This window comes from Pipistrellus hanaki (assembly GCF_964339955.1).
Source record: "Pipistrellus hanaki genome assembly, chromosome: 6".
NCBI classification, from domain to species: Eukaryota; Metazoa; Chordata; class Mammalia; order Chiroptera; family Vespertilionidae; genus Pipistrellus; species Pipistrellus hanaki.
In genome coordinates this window covers 56,983,916-57,000,696 of record NC_140508.1, presented here as the reverse complement: position 1 = coordinate 57,000,696, position 16,781 = coordinate 56,983,916, and the positions used below count along the sequence as shown (strand labels likewise).

The following is a 16,781-nucleotide window of genomic DNA, read 5'->3' as shown; positions in this document are numbered from 1 at the left end:
ATAGAAATGTCCGATGAGAGAGAAACATTGACCAGCTGCCTCTTGCACACCCCCTACTGGGGATGTGCCCGCAACCAATGTACATGCCCTTGACCAGAATCGAACCTGGGACCTTTCAGTCCGCAGACCGACGCTCTACCACTGAGCCAAACCGGTTTCAGCAGAAAGCATCTTTAAAGAATCTTTAAAACACCAAGACCAAATCAATCTATCCAAACATGTTTTATGTAATGTTAAAAGAGCTGTTTGAAAATTCTTCCAGATTACATGGCATAGGTATATCAACTTCCAGACCTGATGCAAAGAAGTTAACCCTGAAGGCACTATCCCAAAAGTAACTAGTTTCAAAATTGTGTTACTGTCACTAATGTTAGTACTTTCCTCATCTTCAATAAACTAACCATGCAATTTTTATAGGTGTTCGAGTGGAGATGTTAAATCCTTTATGAAAAGCGATCTTAATTTATAGAAGCTGCAACAAAAGGATGATGTGTTATTTGGGAACTCACTCTTTAATATCTATTTGGGGAGCAAGTTTATTATTTCATTTCTTAGCTTTTTAAAATAGTTTTGGCTTTAATGGACTAGTAAGCAAAGTGATACAACTTAATTCTTTTTTATTTTTTAACATTTTTTAAAAAAATCATTTTTTAGAGAAAGAAAAAGGAAGAGGGGAGAGGGGGAGAGAGAGAGAAACATCCATGTGAGAGCAAGACATTGATGGCCACCTACCTGGGATCGAGCCTACAAGCCAGGCATGTGCTCTGACTGGGAACTGAACTGATAATCTTTCTGTTCATAGGGTGATGCCCAACCAACTGAGCCACACCGGCCAGAGCTATAACTTAATTCTTAAAACAAACTATAATAATCAATTTTAGGATTCTTTCTTTTTCTTCAGCAGTGTCTTGAATGGATCATATATGTACAAGTGGGAATGTTATTTCTACATGAGGCCCTAGCACATTGGGAGGGCCACTAATACATCTAGGCTGGTTTTCAGTGTTCTTTTATGTGATGGTCTGCCAGGTGTTGCTACAACAGAAGTAAGAGGAGAGGCTCAGGGAAACAGAGAGGAAGGGAGAGGGAGAGAGAGAGAAACTTCAGTGATGAGAGAGAATCATTGATCAGGTGCCTCCTCCAAGCCCCCTTCTGGCATTTTAGCCAGAAACCCAGGCATATACCCTGACCAGGAATTGAACTGTGACCTCCTGATTCACAGTTCAATGCTCGACCATGGAACAACACTGGCCAGGCAAAACAGAGTATTTTATACTTACAAATCCAGAGACAGGAGGCAGAGCTTACCATGTAGAGCACATGGGAAAGAACTTCCATTGGTTGGTCAGGAGGCAGAAGGGGCAGGAGTTAGGGGAGAGCCTAGATGTGACCTTTAATGAAGTTTCTGTGGGAAAGGCAAGACAGAGCAAAGAAGTTTAGGATTGACTCCTGTGAATAATTTAAGGATGGTAACCTAGTTATGCAGTACCTGGCCCTGGGATGATTAAGGCAGAGGAATATTTCCCTCTAGGGCCCATGGGCCAGACAACGGAGGCCTGGCTCTGGATGAATTAATTTGCATATCAAATACATGCGCCGGGCTGAGGCCTCTGCTATCTCCAAGAATTGGCTAGCTCCAGCCAGAAAGGTATATAAGATGTCAACATATCATATGTACAGAAAATAGATAATATGTGTTCTTCGTGGGGAAGAAAAAAGATAAAATAAAATAAATAAGGAAAGAAAAAAAAAGAAAAGCCTTTCATTAGTTTACCATTCAGAGATATCCAGTGTTATAATTTTGTTACATAGCTTTCTAGACCTTTGTAAATGGGGTGGGCAAATACAGGTTAATAGTTGTGAATACACAAAAGAAGTTTATTCTTATATTATTATTTTTTAATTATTGTATTATTTTCCATATTAACAACTATAAACCTACTTTTGCCCATCCCTGTATTCTTTCCTCTACATCCCCTATAGAGAGAGGGTGGAGGGAAGAGTTGATAATATGATAAAGGATGGGATAGAAATGTCATGAAGAAAGAATTACAAATGGAAAATATGTAAAAAAAAAAGAGTTATCACTAGTAATCAAAGTAATTAAAATGATATAATGTGTTAATCTATCAGATTGAAGAGAATGAAAAGATTTTTTAAATCCACTGGGATAAAGGAATGGAGGGACAAATTCCTATTGTAGAGAGTGTAAATCTGCTTGACTTTTCTCGGTGTGTTTGCCACTAGGTATTGTAGGCATATTTTCAATAATTCTAGGAACTTGAATGGACAAAGTTGAAAGAACAAATTGTATGCTTATATGAAAACTAATGATGTATGCTTATATGTGAGATAATATATCAAGAAAAATCAGTTTACATGAAATTATATAGTACCATTCCATTTTATTTTAAAAACAATCACTTTTGAGTTATAAATATAGAGAAAAAAATCTAGAAAAAATGTAGGCCAATATGTTGGTAGTAGTATTCTCTGAGTTATGGCATTTAAAAGATATTTTCATGTATTTTTTTGATTATCATATATTTAACAAGCATGCAGTACTTTTATATATAAACTAGTGGCCCATTGCACAAAATTTGTGCACAGGGGCGGGGTGTCCCTCAGGCCCTATAGGGATCGGGCCTAAACTGGCAGTCAAATATCCCTCTTGCAATCTGGGACTGCTGCCTCCTAACCTCTCACCTGCCTGCCTGCTTGATTGCCCCTAACCACTCTGCCTGCCAGCCTGCTTGCCCCCAACTTCCACCCCCTGCCAGCCTGCTTGCCCCTAACTGTCTCTGCCTCAGTCCTGCCACTATGGCTTTGTCTGGAAGGATGTCTGGAAGGTCTCCCAGTGTAATTAGCATTTTACCCTTTTATTAGTATAGATAAACATTAGAATTATTTCCATTTTGGATAAAGTTATTAATAGCTTGTGTCAGATGTCAAAATATAAAGAGAAGCAGGATAATCTTTGACCTAATTAATCAAACCTACAAAAAGTTTGGCTATTTGGAGGGTTTGGAGAAGGCAGGGCAGAGGCTAAGGAAAGGTTAACATTGACTGACTGGGGGCTGTGAGCCAGAGAGTCCATAGCAGCTGCTAGGAGCCAAGAGCACAAGTGTGAAGTAACATAACACAGTATTTGAATTTGGCTTCCAGCAGCTGCTAAAGAGAAGCTGTTTTTGAAAGACTGTCAAGCCCATATCTTATAAGCAATTTTATAAAAGTACTGAAAAATGACTCCCTAAATGCCAACTGTTAAGTACAATGGATGTTCAGTGAACTAAATTTCTTTTAATATATTTTTAAAAATGTATTTTTACTAGAGGCCTGGTGCATGAAATTCGTGCATAGGCAGGAGAGGGGGCTTCCTCTTAGGCCAGCTCTTGGGTCGTTACTGTGAGGGCATCATGACCAATTTGCATGTTACCCTTTTATTAGTATAGTTTTATTTCAGAGAGGAAGGGAAAAGGAAAGAGAAATAGAAGCATCAATGATAAGAGAGGATCCTTGATCTGCTGCCTCCTGCATACCCCGAACCGGGGGTGAGCCCACAACCTGGGCATGTGCCCTTGACTGGAACTGAATCTGGGACTTTCAGTTCTCAGGCTGATGCTCTATCCACTGAGCCAAACCGTCTAGAGCTTAATTTAAAAATATATATATATTTGTATTGATTTCAGAGACAAAAGCACTCTCTGTTGTGTGGCATGTGGGCATTCTGCATTTGTTTCAGGCACCAATTAGTTTTCCTCTAGCAGGAGACATTTCCCCAGAGACAGACTGCAGATCTCATGGGGCAAGAAACAGAATGTTCCGAATCAAAGTGACTTGAACTATTCACAATGCGCACTTATTAAATTCAGAAGTAGACAAATATTTCTGCCCTGTTATCAAATGTTTTAGTAACTCAGAAGACCTATGCAAGTGTAGCAGATAGAAAAAGAAAGTGTTTATTCAGTCAACAAGAGCATTTTCCCTTGGGTAAGTGGCTCCTACATATCTCAGCCTCCTCTCAGACTAACTCCAATTCTGAAAAGGCTGACCAGATGTCAGAAGAAATTGTCAAATGTGGATGGATTCCTTCCCTCAGGGACTCTGCCTCCTGTCTTAATTGTTCTCATTTAAAAGGCTACTGATTATTTTTATTCTTTTTCCTCTCCTCCTAAAAAAACATCCCTGATTCACCAATTTAGCTGTGACTGAAGACACTGCTGAGAGGACCCCACTGTCAGAGGATCCCATTTCATAAATAGTCACTGTCCTCTGTTTCGTGTATAATCCTGGACTTTTATTAAACTCAGATAAGCCAAACTCAGATGTGGGTATTACATCAGAGTTCCTTTCACAAAGGAACAAACATTTGATTGAAATAAATGTTTTTCTTTTCCAAAACAGTAGTGCCCAGCATAGGAATAGGCAAAGCTTCATGGTTCTTATTCTCTTGTGGATGCATCCAGAAGGTAACAGAGGGGGCTATTTGTTCCCCTTTGGAGACATTCATAGTTTCTGAGTAATATGACACAATAAATATCTTAAGAACAGACTTTCTGGCACAACTTACATTTGACTTTTCTGATAGTGATCCTTAATATCTACATAATTATTTTCTTTTAGAGCATTTGGGAAGTCAAGGGCCTTGAGGCAAAGGTCATGAGTCCTTTTTAGAGCCCTTTCTAACATAATGTTCTTGATGCTGATGGTGAAAAGCACACATTGTTATGTTGGTAAGCATATTACAAGTCTGAAGCTTGCTCTACTGGGGTCAAAGATGTAGCCTTTGAAATGTGTGCACTCAGAACCCAGTCTGAGGGCTGCAGAACACATCTGAGAGTGCTAATGGGATCCTTCTGTATCTTCACAGATGGTGATGCAGAGATTGAAGGAGCCCCAGCCTCTCCCTTGGATGTGGTGTGCGTGGATGCCAACAAAGATTATATCATTGTCTCCTGGAAACAGCCAGCTGTGGATGGAGGGAGTCCTATTCTGGGATATTTTATTGATAAGTTAGTACTTAGTCTAACTTTAGTTAGAGTGATTTGGCCATAGAGATGCATGCTTGATTTCTCCCACTATTTCTAGATGAAATATTTTCTTTTCTGGTCTCCTCTCACTCCTTCTCTCTCACCCTCTCCCTCTCCCTCTTTCCCTTTCTCCCTCTCTCTCTCTCTCTCTCTCTCTCTCTCTCTCTCTCTCTCTCTCTCACATAAATGTGTATATTCATATATGTGTGTATGTATAGAAGATGTATAGAAGATGTAGACAGATACAGATATAGCTATAGATAGGTATATACCTAAATTCTAAAGATAATCTTTGAATTTGATGACCAGCACATGTCACTGATTTGGCAAGAAAACTATAAATCCATAGACTTAATAGAGGCCACTTTAGAAATGAAATAGTGGTATTCAATATATTTAATGTCCATATTCCTAGTATGTCAACAATTTAGGAATATTACATGAAGAATAATACTTTATAAATACTAACAAAATTTTATTTAAATCTCAGGAAGTGATTTCAAATTAAAAAAAGAAATCACAAATATCAATAGTATTAAATTATATTCTATTACAAGTTCTTACTGTTTACATTCTCTAAATCTTAGAGACTTTGATTTATGGTAATTGGGTTTTACATATTAATTATACACTAACTTTAGACAACATATATAAAAATTTCATATTATCAACCTAAATAAACTATCTGACTTAATTTTTATTTAAATAGTTGCTCTAATTCTCTTTCCATTTTTTGAGCCATAAAATTTGGTTGTAAAAACCACAAGGAACAGATAATTTGGCTACTATGATACAATAAAGTTGTACCAAGGTATATTAAGCCTGATATTTATAGCAGTAAGTAAATATATATCTATTGGGCTCAATACCATACAGAGAAAACTTTATAATAAATTACATAACATTTAACTGTGTACTAAATACTTCTACGTTATTTTATTTTTTAGTAACGAAGAACTGTGAAGTTTAAGATAGATTCTTTTTGCATCCTTACAATTTCTGCCTTATTATCTTTGGCAAATTTCTAAGGGATTTTCAAACTTTGATCATTGAAAAACCAGAGGCAATAAGTACATTTTGTTTTTCTCTTGCCTTAGTAAAAAAAAAAAAAAAAAAAAAAAAAAAAAAAAAAAAAAAAATAGCAGTATTATGAGTAGTATTTATTCATCATTTGTCATGTAAATGACACTGTTCTAAGCCCTTCTCATATATTGACCGCTAACCCATAATTATCCTTTGAAAGGTAGGTACTGTTATTACAATTAGGAAATGAGTAGCTGACCCAAGGCCACATGCTAAAGAGGAAACAGTCACATAGGGTAATTCCAGCAGAACTAGAACTCAGAGAGCAGCCCTACTGTGTGTGTTTTTTCTGCCCCATCATGCGGTAGACAGCTCGGAGCAGCGGTTCTCTGCCTTTGACCTGCCCACAGGAGGGTTAGGAAGCATGCTGTAGGATCCCTGGGTAACCACGACAGAATCTACAGAGGGAGGGTGGGAGGCAGGGGCAGTTGGAGAATTATCCTAGCCTCACCCATTCATTTATAACAGCTCCATAATTTCTACAAAGGAAGATTTAGGGGAAAGTGGATGTAAGGCAAGGAGTGAAGCTATATTTGCTAACACTTTACATAAAGTTGAAGAAATTATTTATCTCAAAGAGGAAGGGTGTTGGTAAGGAAATAAAGACAACCCCCTCCCCCACTACAACCACCTTTGCACTGTTATTGGAACCGCCCGGCCCCCATGAGAATCATTTGGGAATTATACATGTTGGACATAGAGCTGTGTTGGGGAAGTGATATGGACAGAAAGTCCAGTACTCTACTCATAAAAAAAGATGAGTTACTTCAATGCTATACACTTCAATCACATGTTGCAATCACATGTTGAGCCTCTAAAGCCCTGTGGATCAGGCTATACATGATAGAACTCACATCTTTGTCTCCTGAGGTGTGGCCACTCTATCCCCAGGCATCAACTTCTGAAAAAGCACCCAGTTAAAATATGAGGTATCAAGTTTTTAAATCCAGGCCTGGGAATTTCACTGCATCTCATCAATCTCATCTGCTAAGAAACGATTACAGTTCCCTCCTCGCCCTCCCACCTGCACAGCAGCCAGTGACCATCATGTGAGCTCTCTCCAAACTACAGTACAGAAATTTATTTTAAGGTGCTAACTTTCTCAGCAATGGTTTCATAATTTAAACGAAAATGCTTAACGAAGTCGCTAATGGTGGAACTGAAGACATCAGCCAGGCGGAAGTTTGAGTGATCCTGCCCCTTAGTCTACTCAGTGTAGAGATTGTACATCTCAGCCTGCTTCTCCCCCTACCCCTGACCATAGCTCCTCTACTTAACACACAAGGCTCTTAGCTGCATATCTTTAGTGAGGTCAAAGGACATGTGTGTGTCAAGAAGGAGCTGAGCTTCTTTTACTTGTTAGAGAAGATACGTTACAGTTGAGTGGAGTTGAGTACATACCTGAAATTAAATAATTATTGAACTGCACATGAGCTGGATATTTTGTAGAAAAATCTGAAGCAACTGGGTAGTTTTGCAGCATTGGAACTATGAACTTAGCCATACTTCTCTTAATATTCTTATTGATGGCTCTCTTTTTCTTAGATGTGAGGTGGGCACAGATAGCTGGTCTCAATGCAATGACACACCTGTGAAGTTTGCTCGTTTCCCAGTCACTGGATTGTTAGAAGGTCGTTCTTATATATTCCGAGTTCGGGCTGTGAATAAAACTGGAATAGGTCTACCATCTCGTGTTTCTGAGCCTGCAGCTGCTCTGGATCCAGCTGAGAAAGCAAGACTTAGAAGTAAGCATTTTTCATTTTCTAGAATCTTTCTGAATCTTTTTTTAAAAATAGAACTACAGATCTCATTGCAAAGTTATTCCTCCCCCTTCCACTAGAGGGAACAGAGAATAAGAAATCCTTTATTGATCAGAAAATCCTTAAGGTGGGAAGGGGGACTGAGGAGCATGAGAACAAAAAAGTATTCGTTTTTTGACTCATCTATTCACTATTAATATCTCAGTACAGTGAGTTTCTTTATATTAAAAGAAAAACAACATTATATCTAATCTATACTTGAATTTCCTTATAGACAATCAAAAATAATCTGTCCATACAGTGAGCCTTTAAGTATCGATGTTGAAACTACGGTACATGAATTATGTTCTGCCTTTGTTTCATGGGAACCCATATGGCACCCTCAATAAAAGGAACTATAAACTGGCATTAAACGAATTGTTGTAAATTAACATTTCCCTCTATACCAGATTTCTCAACCTTGATCCTGTTGATATTTTAGGCCAGATAATTCTGTGTTATGGGGGTCTACACTGTACATTATAGGATGTTAGCAGCGTCCTGGCCTCTACTTACTACAGGCCAATGCGCTCCCCCACCCGCTCTGCCCCTTGTGACAAAATTATCTACGGACATTACCAAATGTCTCTGGGGAGCAAACTCACCTTAGATGAGGACTTCTGGTCTGTGGTTTATTTTCAGTTTTGTTGTTGTTGTTAATCCTCACCCAAGGATATTTTTTCATTGATTTTAGAGAGAGTGAAAGGGAGAGGGAGAGACAGAGAGAAACATCGATGTGAGAGAGAAACATCAATTGGTTGCCTCCTGCATGCACCCCAGTCAGGACCCGGGAACCTGCAACCAAGGTTAGTGCCCTTGACTGGTAATCGAACCTGGGACCCTTCAGTCCAGGCCGATGCTGTATTCACTGAGCCAAACTGACTAGGGCTGCAGTGTTGTTATTATTATTATTTTTTTTTACCTTAAGTACATGTAGTGGAATCATAAAAATCTAAGTAAAATAATGCTTCTTTTTCTAATCACACTACTTGATAGCTTTCTGATCACTTTTCACCTAACACCCAGCTTCCATCTCTCTTTCCTAATTCCATCTCATACATTCATTTACTCTTTTTTTATAAATGCAAATAAAAAATAGGATTTCTTTGAGCTGAAAATAAGTTATACTGTTTATTACCTTTCTGTTTTTGCACAAAATCTGCCCAAAAGTCCTTTGATTAAAGCAGGAGTTGAATTATTTTCTCTTTCTGGTGTCTATGGGATCACAGACATGAATTTCCTTTTTAACTTTATACTTCTCAACTCATCCATTTCCCCACTCAGGATCTAAGCTGGTTTCCTTTGTAGACAACAGTTTTTTAATGCAACGGCAAGAAATTGCTTTTGTTGAGCCTTACTGCAGCATCAGCGCCCCTCTCCTCTTTCATCTTTGTTATGACAGATAAATAGCTACTGGGCTAGCAATTGTTCTGGAAAGGTTTCTCCCTTAAGGAGATATCAGAGAGCCTGCATGTTTCAGGAGATCTATATGGAACAGTAACTGAACACAGGTTATTTACCTCCCTTGGGTAAATACAATTCTAGAAATGTCGACTCAGTTCAGGTAGGTTCCAAGCTCTAGGAGACTGTGAATTTTCAAGGACACAATACTGTATACATGCTCAGTAAGATTCTTTAGAACAATACATAAGTCAACTAGTAACAAACCCATTTGTGACTAACCTGGCCAGTTAATCAGTTTATTAAGTGCAGTTGAAACTGCTTTTGTGAATGTTTGTGATTTTTATTTTTATCTCTGTTCAGGTCAACCTTCAGCACCCTGGACTGGACAGATCATTGTCACTGAAGAGGAACCTAGAGGTAAAAACTACATTTCCTTCGAATACTATTGCCAATGTTTTTTTACTTTGCTGGTTAGCTGTAGTGGATGGTACACTGCATATTAAGATGTTTTATAAAAAAAACCATTCTGAAATATTTGGATATCATAAAAGTAACATATTGTCAGAGAAGCACTTTTCCTAAAACGTTTTACTGAGATATAATTGACATACACTAAACTACATATCTATAGAATATACAATTTGACATTTTTTCAATGTGTTCACCTGTGAAACCATCACCATGATCTGAATAATGAGCATATCCATCACCCCTAAAATTTCCTCACGTCCCTTTGTAATACTTCCCTTTCATTCCTTCTCCATTTCTAGGCCATCACTCATTTGCTTTCTGTCATTGCAGTTTGCATTAACTCACAATTTTAGATAAATGGGATCATACTCATTTTTGTCTGGTTTCCTTTACTCAGCATAAATTATTTTTCATTTTATTCATGTCGATGTTTGTATCAATTCATTTCAGTTTACCCATTCACCATTGAAAGTTTCTATGAAAAGCCTTGTGAAGTGTTTGTGTGGACATATGCTTTCATATCTCTTGGATAAATGCCTGTGAGTTGAATGGATAGGTCATATGGTATGTGCCGCACCAGCACAGCCAAGGGTGAACCTGAGGAGGGGCAGTGAAGGATTGAAGAAAAAGCAGACAAGAGAATACAGCTGGGGCTCTGTGGACCTCCCGTGCCGTGATGAGGACACAAAGGGCCCAGCCTGCAAGCCGATTCGTTATTTTATAGTCTGATTAAAACAAGGGTAGATTAACATGTATACAAATGTTCTTGTTTTAGCAACACTTGCTACAGCTCCCACAACCCATTGGCTACTTAGGAAGGAAATAGGGAGGGCTACAAGGTCAGGCTGAACTATAGGAGAGCTCTGCCTTCCAGGCTGGGACTTATTTGTGGCTCTGCCACAGGTCAGCCAAGGTTGACCCTAGAGCTGCTCCCTACAATGGCAGGTTTATGTTTAATTTTTTTTTTTTTTTTTTAAATAAAGGGTAACTGGAGGTTACATGGAAAAGGGTTTTTTGTTTTTTTAAAATATTTTATTGATTTTTTACAGAGAGGAAGGGAGAGGAATAGAGAGCTAGAAACGTCGATGAGAGAGAAACATCGACCAGCTGCCTCTTGCACACCCCCCTACCGGGGATGTGCCCGCAACCAATGTACATGCCCTTGACCGGAATCAAACCTGGGACCTCTCAGTCTGCAGACTGACGCTCTACCACTGAGCCAAACCGGCTTAGGCGGTTTATGTTTAATTTTTAAGAAACTGCTGACTGTTTTCCAAACTAGTTGTACCATTTTACATTCCCATCAGTAGTTTCTCTATGGGAGTTCCCCAGTTGCTCCACATTGTCACCAGTACTTGGCATGCAGTCTTTTAAACTTTAGACATTCTGGGAGTGTATAGCGGTGTTTTATATTATAGTGATATTTCATAGTGTGGTGATAATGGTTTCAATTTGCATTTCCCTAGTAACATGGAATTTGATTGCATGTTTGTCTATCTATTTCTGCAATATCTTGCAGAAATTGGTAAAGTTTATTTTCTCTTCTATGTAGCTTTATAAGCCTTATGGTTTTTTTGTTTTGTTTTGTTTTTAAGTTTCATTGTTTTGAAGTCAGATAGTTGTAAGTCCTCTAATCTGACCCCACTCCCAAAGTTTATTTGGCTACTCTAAATATTTGCATTTTTATGTAAAATTTAAAACCAACTTATACATTTCTACAAAAATCTGCTGGGATTCCAATTGTCTTTTATATCCTTAACTAGAGGCCCAATGCATGAACTTTGTGCAAGAGTAGGCCTTCCTTCCCCCGGCTGCCGGCCCTGGCTTCCCTCTGGCACCTGGGATCCCGGCTTCCCTCGAAGCCCTGGCTTCATCCAGAAGGTCATCCAGAAGGTCATCAGATCCAATTAGCATATTATTATTATAGATTGTTTTCTATCTACTTGTTCTATCAATTATTGATAGTAATGAAATCTTTGACTAAATGATGCATTTATCAGTTTCTTCTTTTAGTTCTACGAGGTTTGCTTCATGTGTTTTGATGCTGTTATGAGATACGTAAACATTTTTATTGTTATATTCTTTTATGAATTGACCATTTTATTATTATGAAGTAAGTCCCTTTATCCTTAGTAATGTGTTTTTTCCTTCTTGGAAATCTACTTTGCCTGGTAATGTAACCTTTGGATTTTATATTGATTAGTTTTAGCATGGCATATGATTTTTATCCTTTTAATCTACATGTGTGTTTATATTTAAATCATGTTTCTTGTAGGCAGTATAAAAAAGCTAGATCTATGCAATATGGTAATCTTTGCCTTTTCATTGGGGTGTTTGCATCATTTACATTTTGTGTGATTAGTTTTATGATTTGACTTAAACCTACCATCTTGCTATTTTTTTTCTGTCTATTTCATCTGTTTCCTTTTTCATATTTTTCTACTTTCTTTTGTATTAAGTATTTTTTATTATTCCATTTTCTGTGTTATCTTATTAGCTATAATTCTTTTTTTTCTAACTTTATAATAGTTTGGAATTTATACTACACATTGTATCACAACCTATCTTCAAGTAATATTATATTACTTCACAAGTAGTATAAGAACTTTCAATTATATTATTTCATTTTCCCTCTGAACCATGGTGCTATTGTTACCATACGTTTTATTTGTATATTTATTTTTAACCATATAATTATTATTTTTGTTCAAATCATAGCTAATCTTTCTAAAAGACTTAAAAAATAAGAAAAATATTTTCAATATTCACTCATTTTTACCATTTCTGTTGCTCATTTCTTTGTATAGATCTGGATTTCTATCTGATATGACTTTCTACCTAAGGCATTTCCTTTCATATTTTTTGTAGTGCTGGCCTGATGGTTATGACTTATTTTATTTTTTCTTTGTTGAGTCTCTATTTCATCTTCATTTTAAAATGTCTTCACTGTGTGTAGGATTCTGAATGACAGTTTTTAAAAATATATATATTTTTGATTTCAGAGAAGAAAGAAGAGGGAAAGATAGAAACATCAATGATGAGAGAGAATCATTGATTGGCTGCTTCCTGCATGCCCCCCACTGGGGATTGAGCTCACAACCAGGACATGTGCCCTGACCTGAATCTAACTGTGTCCTCCTGGTTCATAGGTTGACACTCAACCACTGAGCCACACCAGCTAGGCATCCTTTTCTTCATTGGTGTTTGACCTGATGTGAATTCCAGCCAGTGGTTTTATTTTTAAATTTTTGAATTGTATATAATTTTAATATTTTTCATGTTTTTAATTAACATGTTCAATCTTTATCTTCTTGGACTATAGAATATATTTATAATACTTTTTATTATGTCTTTGTCTTCTAATTCTATCATCTGTGACATTATCTGGTTTTGTTTTTATTGATTAATTTTTTTGTCCTCATTATGGTTTGTATTTTTTTGCTTCTTTGCATACTTGATTTTTTTTTTTTTTTTTTTTTTTAATGAGATGCCAGACATTTTAAATTTAGTGTTTGGTGATGGATATTTTTGTATTTTTATAAATACTCTTAAGCTTTGCTCTGGGGAAGTAATCCTTTCAAGGCTTGCTTTTGTTGAGTGTAATCAGAGAAGCCTTTCGTCTAGTAATTTGGCCTCACTACAGAGGAAGTGCCCTCCTGAGGACTGTCCCGGATGCCCCATGAATGAGGAGATTTCCATTCTGGCTGGTGGGAACATGAATTCTCCCAGGCCCAACATGAGCTTTGAGGATTGTTCCCTTCGATTCTTTTGTGTGGATTTCTCACATGTCTGAGCGATCAGCACTCACGTGAGCACTCCACAGGAACCCTCTGCAGATCTCTGACGCCTCGCTCTCTGGGAAGCCCTTTCCTCCAGTGTTCACCCCTATGATTCTGTCTGTGGATCATTACCCTCTGGGAAGTCCAGCCTCTCCTCCACCCGGGGAGACTGCCAGGCCCTGCCTGGACTCCTCTTCGTGAGCTGCTGCCTTGACACTCTCTCCACACAGTAAGCGAGGGCTATGGCAGGACTCACCTACTGGTTTCCTTTCTACAGGGAATCATTGTCCTACGCTGACTAATATGTTCTAGGCTGTAAACAATCATTTCATATGTTTTGCTCGGTGTTGTAGTTGTTTCACATGGAGGGATCACTTTGATGTCAAGAACCATGGAGGGTCTAAAAGTCTGCCCTACTTACGAGCTAATGTTTCCTATTAGTTTCACAGATTCTGGCAAGAGACATGAGACTCCTGGGTAAGAGACAAAGGACTCTTCTACTCACAGCACTGCAGACAGCATGAGCTTCCTGTTCTCACTGGTTTCCCTTGCCCCTCCCCACCAACCCTACAGCAGAGGTGGAGGCTGCACACACAGTAGATCTGTGTCTCAGCTGAGAAACCTTACTCTTAGGAAAACCGCAGTCTTATTCGGGGGCGTCACCTAACCAAACCTAACCAAACGTTCTCTGGAGAAATATAAACTTTTTGTTATCCTGGTCAGAAAACAGTCAACTCTTTGCACTAGAGGATATGCTATGTCTATATTCCAAGGTTGTTTGCTATTCAAACATCCTTGAAAAGATATTCTATTAAAAAATAAAGCTGATAGAAGTTGTGCCCCACCCTGTACTGTAATAACTCTATTGTGTCAGGTGGGTACTAGGAAGAGGGATCACTTTGTAAACTAAATAAATGTCTAACCATATGTTGTGCACTGAAACTAATATATTATGTCAACTGTAATTTAAAGAATTAGAAAACTTCAATCAATCAATTAATTGCATTAGAAAAAACGATTATTCTACTCCTTTTGGTAAAAATATAAAAGATAACTTGTGTCATTGCAACTGTTTTTTAGGGCTAACAAAGAAATTAAAATTGTCAAGCAAAGAAAGTAACATGTGGCTTTGAATTAGGAATGACTATTTTAGGAGGAATTTTAGAAACAAGGTACTTCTTTATCCTACGAAGCAGTAACTAAGTCTTCCTTCAGCTTTAGAGAAACATCTGTGCCTGAGTGTCCTGCGTCTCCCAGCGTGTGTGCGCTCACTTTCCTTGTTGTTTTTCAGAGGGTATTGTTCCTGGGCCTCCCACAGACCTCTCTGTCATTGAGGCCACCCAGAGTTATGTGGTGCTGAGCTGGAAACCCCCTGGCCAGCGTGGCCATGAGGGCATCCTGTACTTTGTGGAAAAGGTAAGACTCTGGGATCAGCATTATTACCTCATGCCACTTTCTGAAGCCTTCTTTTAAAAGCAGACATTACATTTTCATTTTGTCCTGGACTCTTTAAAACTTTAAAAACTGTGAACAACCTCCACAGAAAAAATACATATCACACAGAACTTTGCTGGAAAGTTGAGGGGATTTCTGGACGCTAAGGCTCATCCATGGACCCTCATTATCCCTTTATGAAGAAGGATGTTCCCGAAACTGCAGATTTCCTGTGTGACACTGCCTTCCGGAGACGTTCTCTGCCTCCCTTGCTCTAGTAATGGCTTTTCACCTCTCTGCCCCTAGTCCCTCTGCAGTAGGGAATGAGCATCAGTGAGGGTAGATGTGTGAGAGGAGTGGAAGTTAAAATACTTTCTAATGGCTGAGAGAGTTGAAGACAGAAAGTCCTCACATGCTGCCACACATTTGAGCAGCACCACTCTATGTGCAGTTTGGGATCAGAAATGACAAAACAACATAACATATTGGCTAGTTCTTTCCCTCAAATATCTTACAAGCATATTGCACTTATGTTAGAAAGGGTAGCATACAATGAAGGCCTAAAATGAGTGAAATCCTGTCCAGGGTGCCTTCCTGCCTTGTGTCTTGAGCTGCCAAGACAGTGTCAGGTCGCCCACAAACCTGAACTGGAATAAGCAGGTTGGAAAAGCATTATCTTACTTGTTTTTATTCATCATTCTTAAATCTGTGTACAGCTCACATTTATTTCAGTGTTTAATATTAGATGTGTTTAAGGTCTTTATTTAGAAATTTTTTTGTTTTATTTTTGTTTTGTTTTTTGTATGACAGAAATATGCTATAGAAATGTAATTCTTGTTTGTATCAATTAGCCTGTGATAAAATCGTTTTCATTATACATCCTTTCGCCTAAAGTTGAAGTTTCCCAAGAACCTATTGGCAATGTTAAGTGAAGAGTCGCTGTGTAGCCCGATAGAGAGGCTTGTACGGGCACAGGTGGCACATTCAAAAAGTCAGAGATGTTCAGGTGTTGGGGAGCAGCACCGGTCCTGGGGCACATTCACAGAGCTATCCACCTGCCAGACCCTCCGAGCTGACTCTCAGATTATTTCTGATAACGGCTTCTCATGCATCGGCCTCTCAAAGGGAAACGCTCCCGGGCTCTTGTTCTGAGGCAAGTGTCCACCTCCAGAATGCTCAGGCCCACAGCAGTGCTGCTCTTTGGCTGTCGCCATGCCTGCACTTCTCCGTGGAGCTTTTTACCTGGGATTTGCATGCACATAAAGCACTTGCCTGTCATGGCCACAGGCTTAACACCGGTTACAGCATGTCCCCAAGCCCTGAAATGGTTGAAAATGAGGGGTTTATTAGCAAGGGAATCGGATGAATCGGTCTCTAGGGCTCCCAGCCTTCCTATGCTACTGTGGTCTTTTCCTCGGGTGTCTTATGTCTTGAGCTCTTTCTCTCATTCCCCTGTCAACATCTAGTCTTGTCAGAGACAGGGGCAGCCTCACTCAATAGCTCTGTTTCTACCAGCAGGAATGTTGCTCAGGACCAGGCACTGAATGCCTGTCAACCCACTTAAACCTTATAGTAACCCTCAGAGGGAAATACTTTTCATCATGTTATTTTGTAGATGAGGAAACTGAGTCACACAGTCAGTAAGAGGCAGAGCGAGGATTTGAACCCCGCAGTCTGACTCAGGTTCATATACATTCAACAATTACACATTGCTGCTTTTAAACCTCCCCAAGCCTAAGTCCTCCCTCAGGAAAACTTTGATAATCACACAACACTACCCC

At 38.7% G+C, this 16,781-nt stretch overlaps 1 protein-coding gene across 3 annotated transcripts in view; it reads left to right on the top strand.

Annotated features, from left to right (window-relative positions):
* MYOM1 (myomesin 1) overlaps nt 1–16,781 on the top strand; it is a 108,937-nt gene that overhangs the window by 35,981 nt on the left and 56,175 nt on the right. For 2 of the 3 annotated variants that reach the window (XM_084888079.1, XM_084888077.1), the window contains exons 11-14: nt 4,871–5,012; nt 7,659–7,858; nt 9,677–9,733; nt 14,858–14,982. In XM_084888079.1, the coding sequence (XP_084744205.1) occupies nt 4,871–5,012; nt 7,659–7,858; nt 9,677–9,733; nt 14,858–14,982 (524 nt within the window). Of the gene's footprint in view, nt 1–4,870; nt 5,013–7,658; nt 7,859–9,676; nt 9,734–14,007; nt 14,044–14,857; nt 14,983–16,781 lie in introns of all 3 variants that reach the window. The other variant, XM_084888078.1, reaches the window with a different exon arrangement.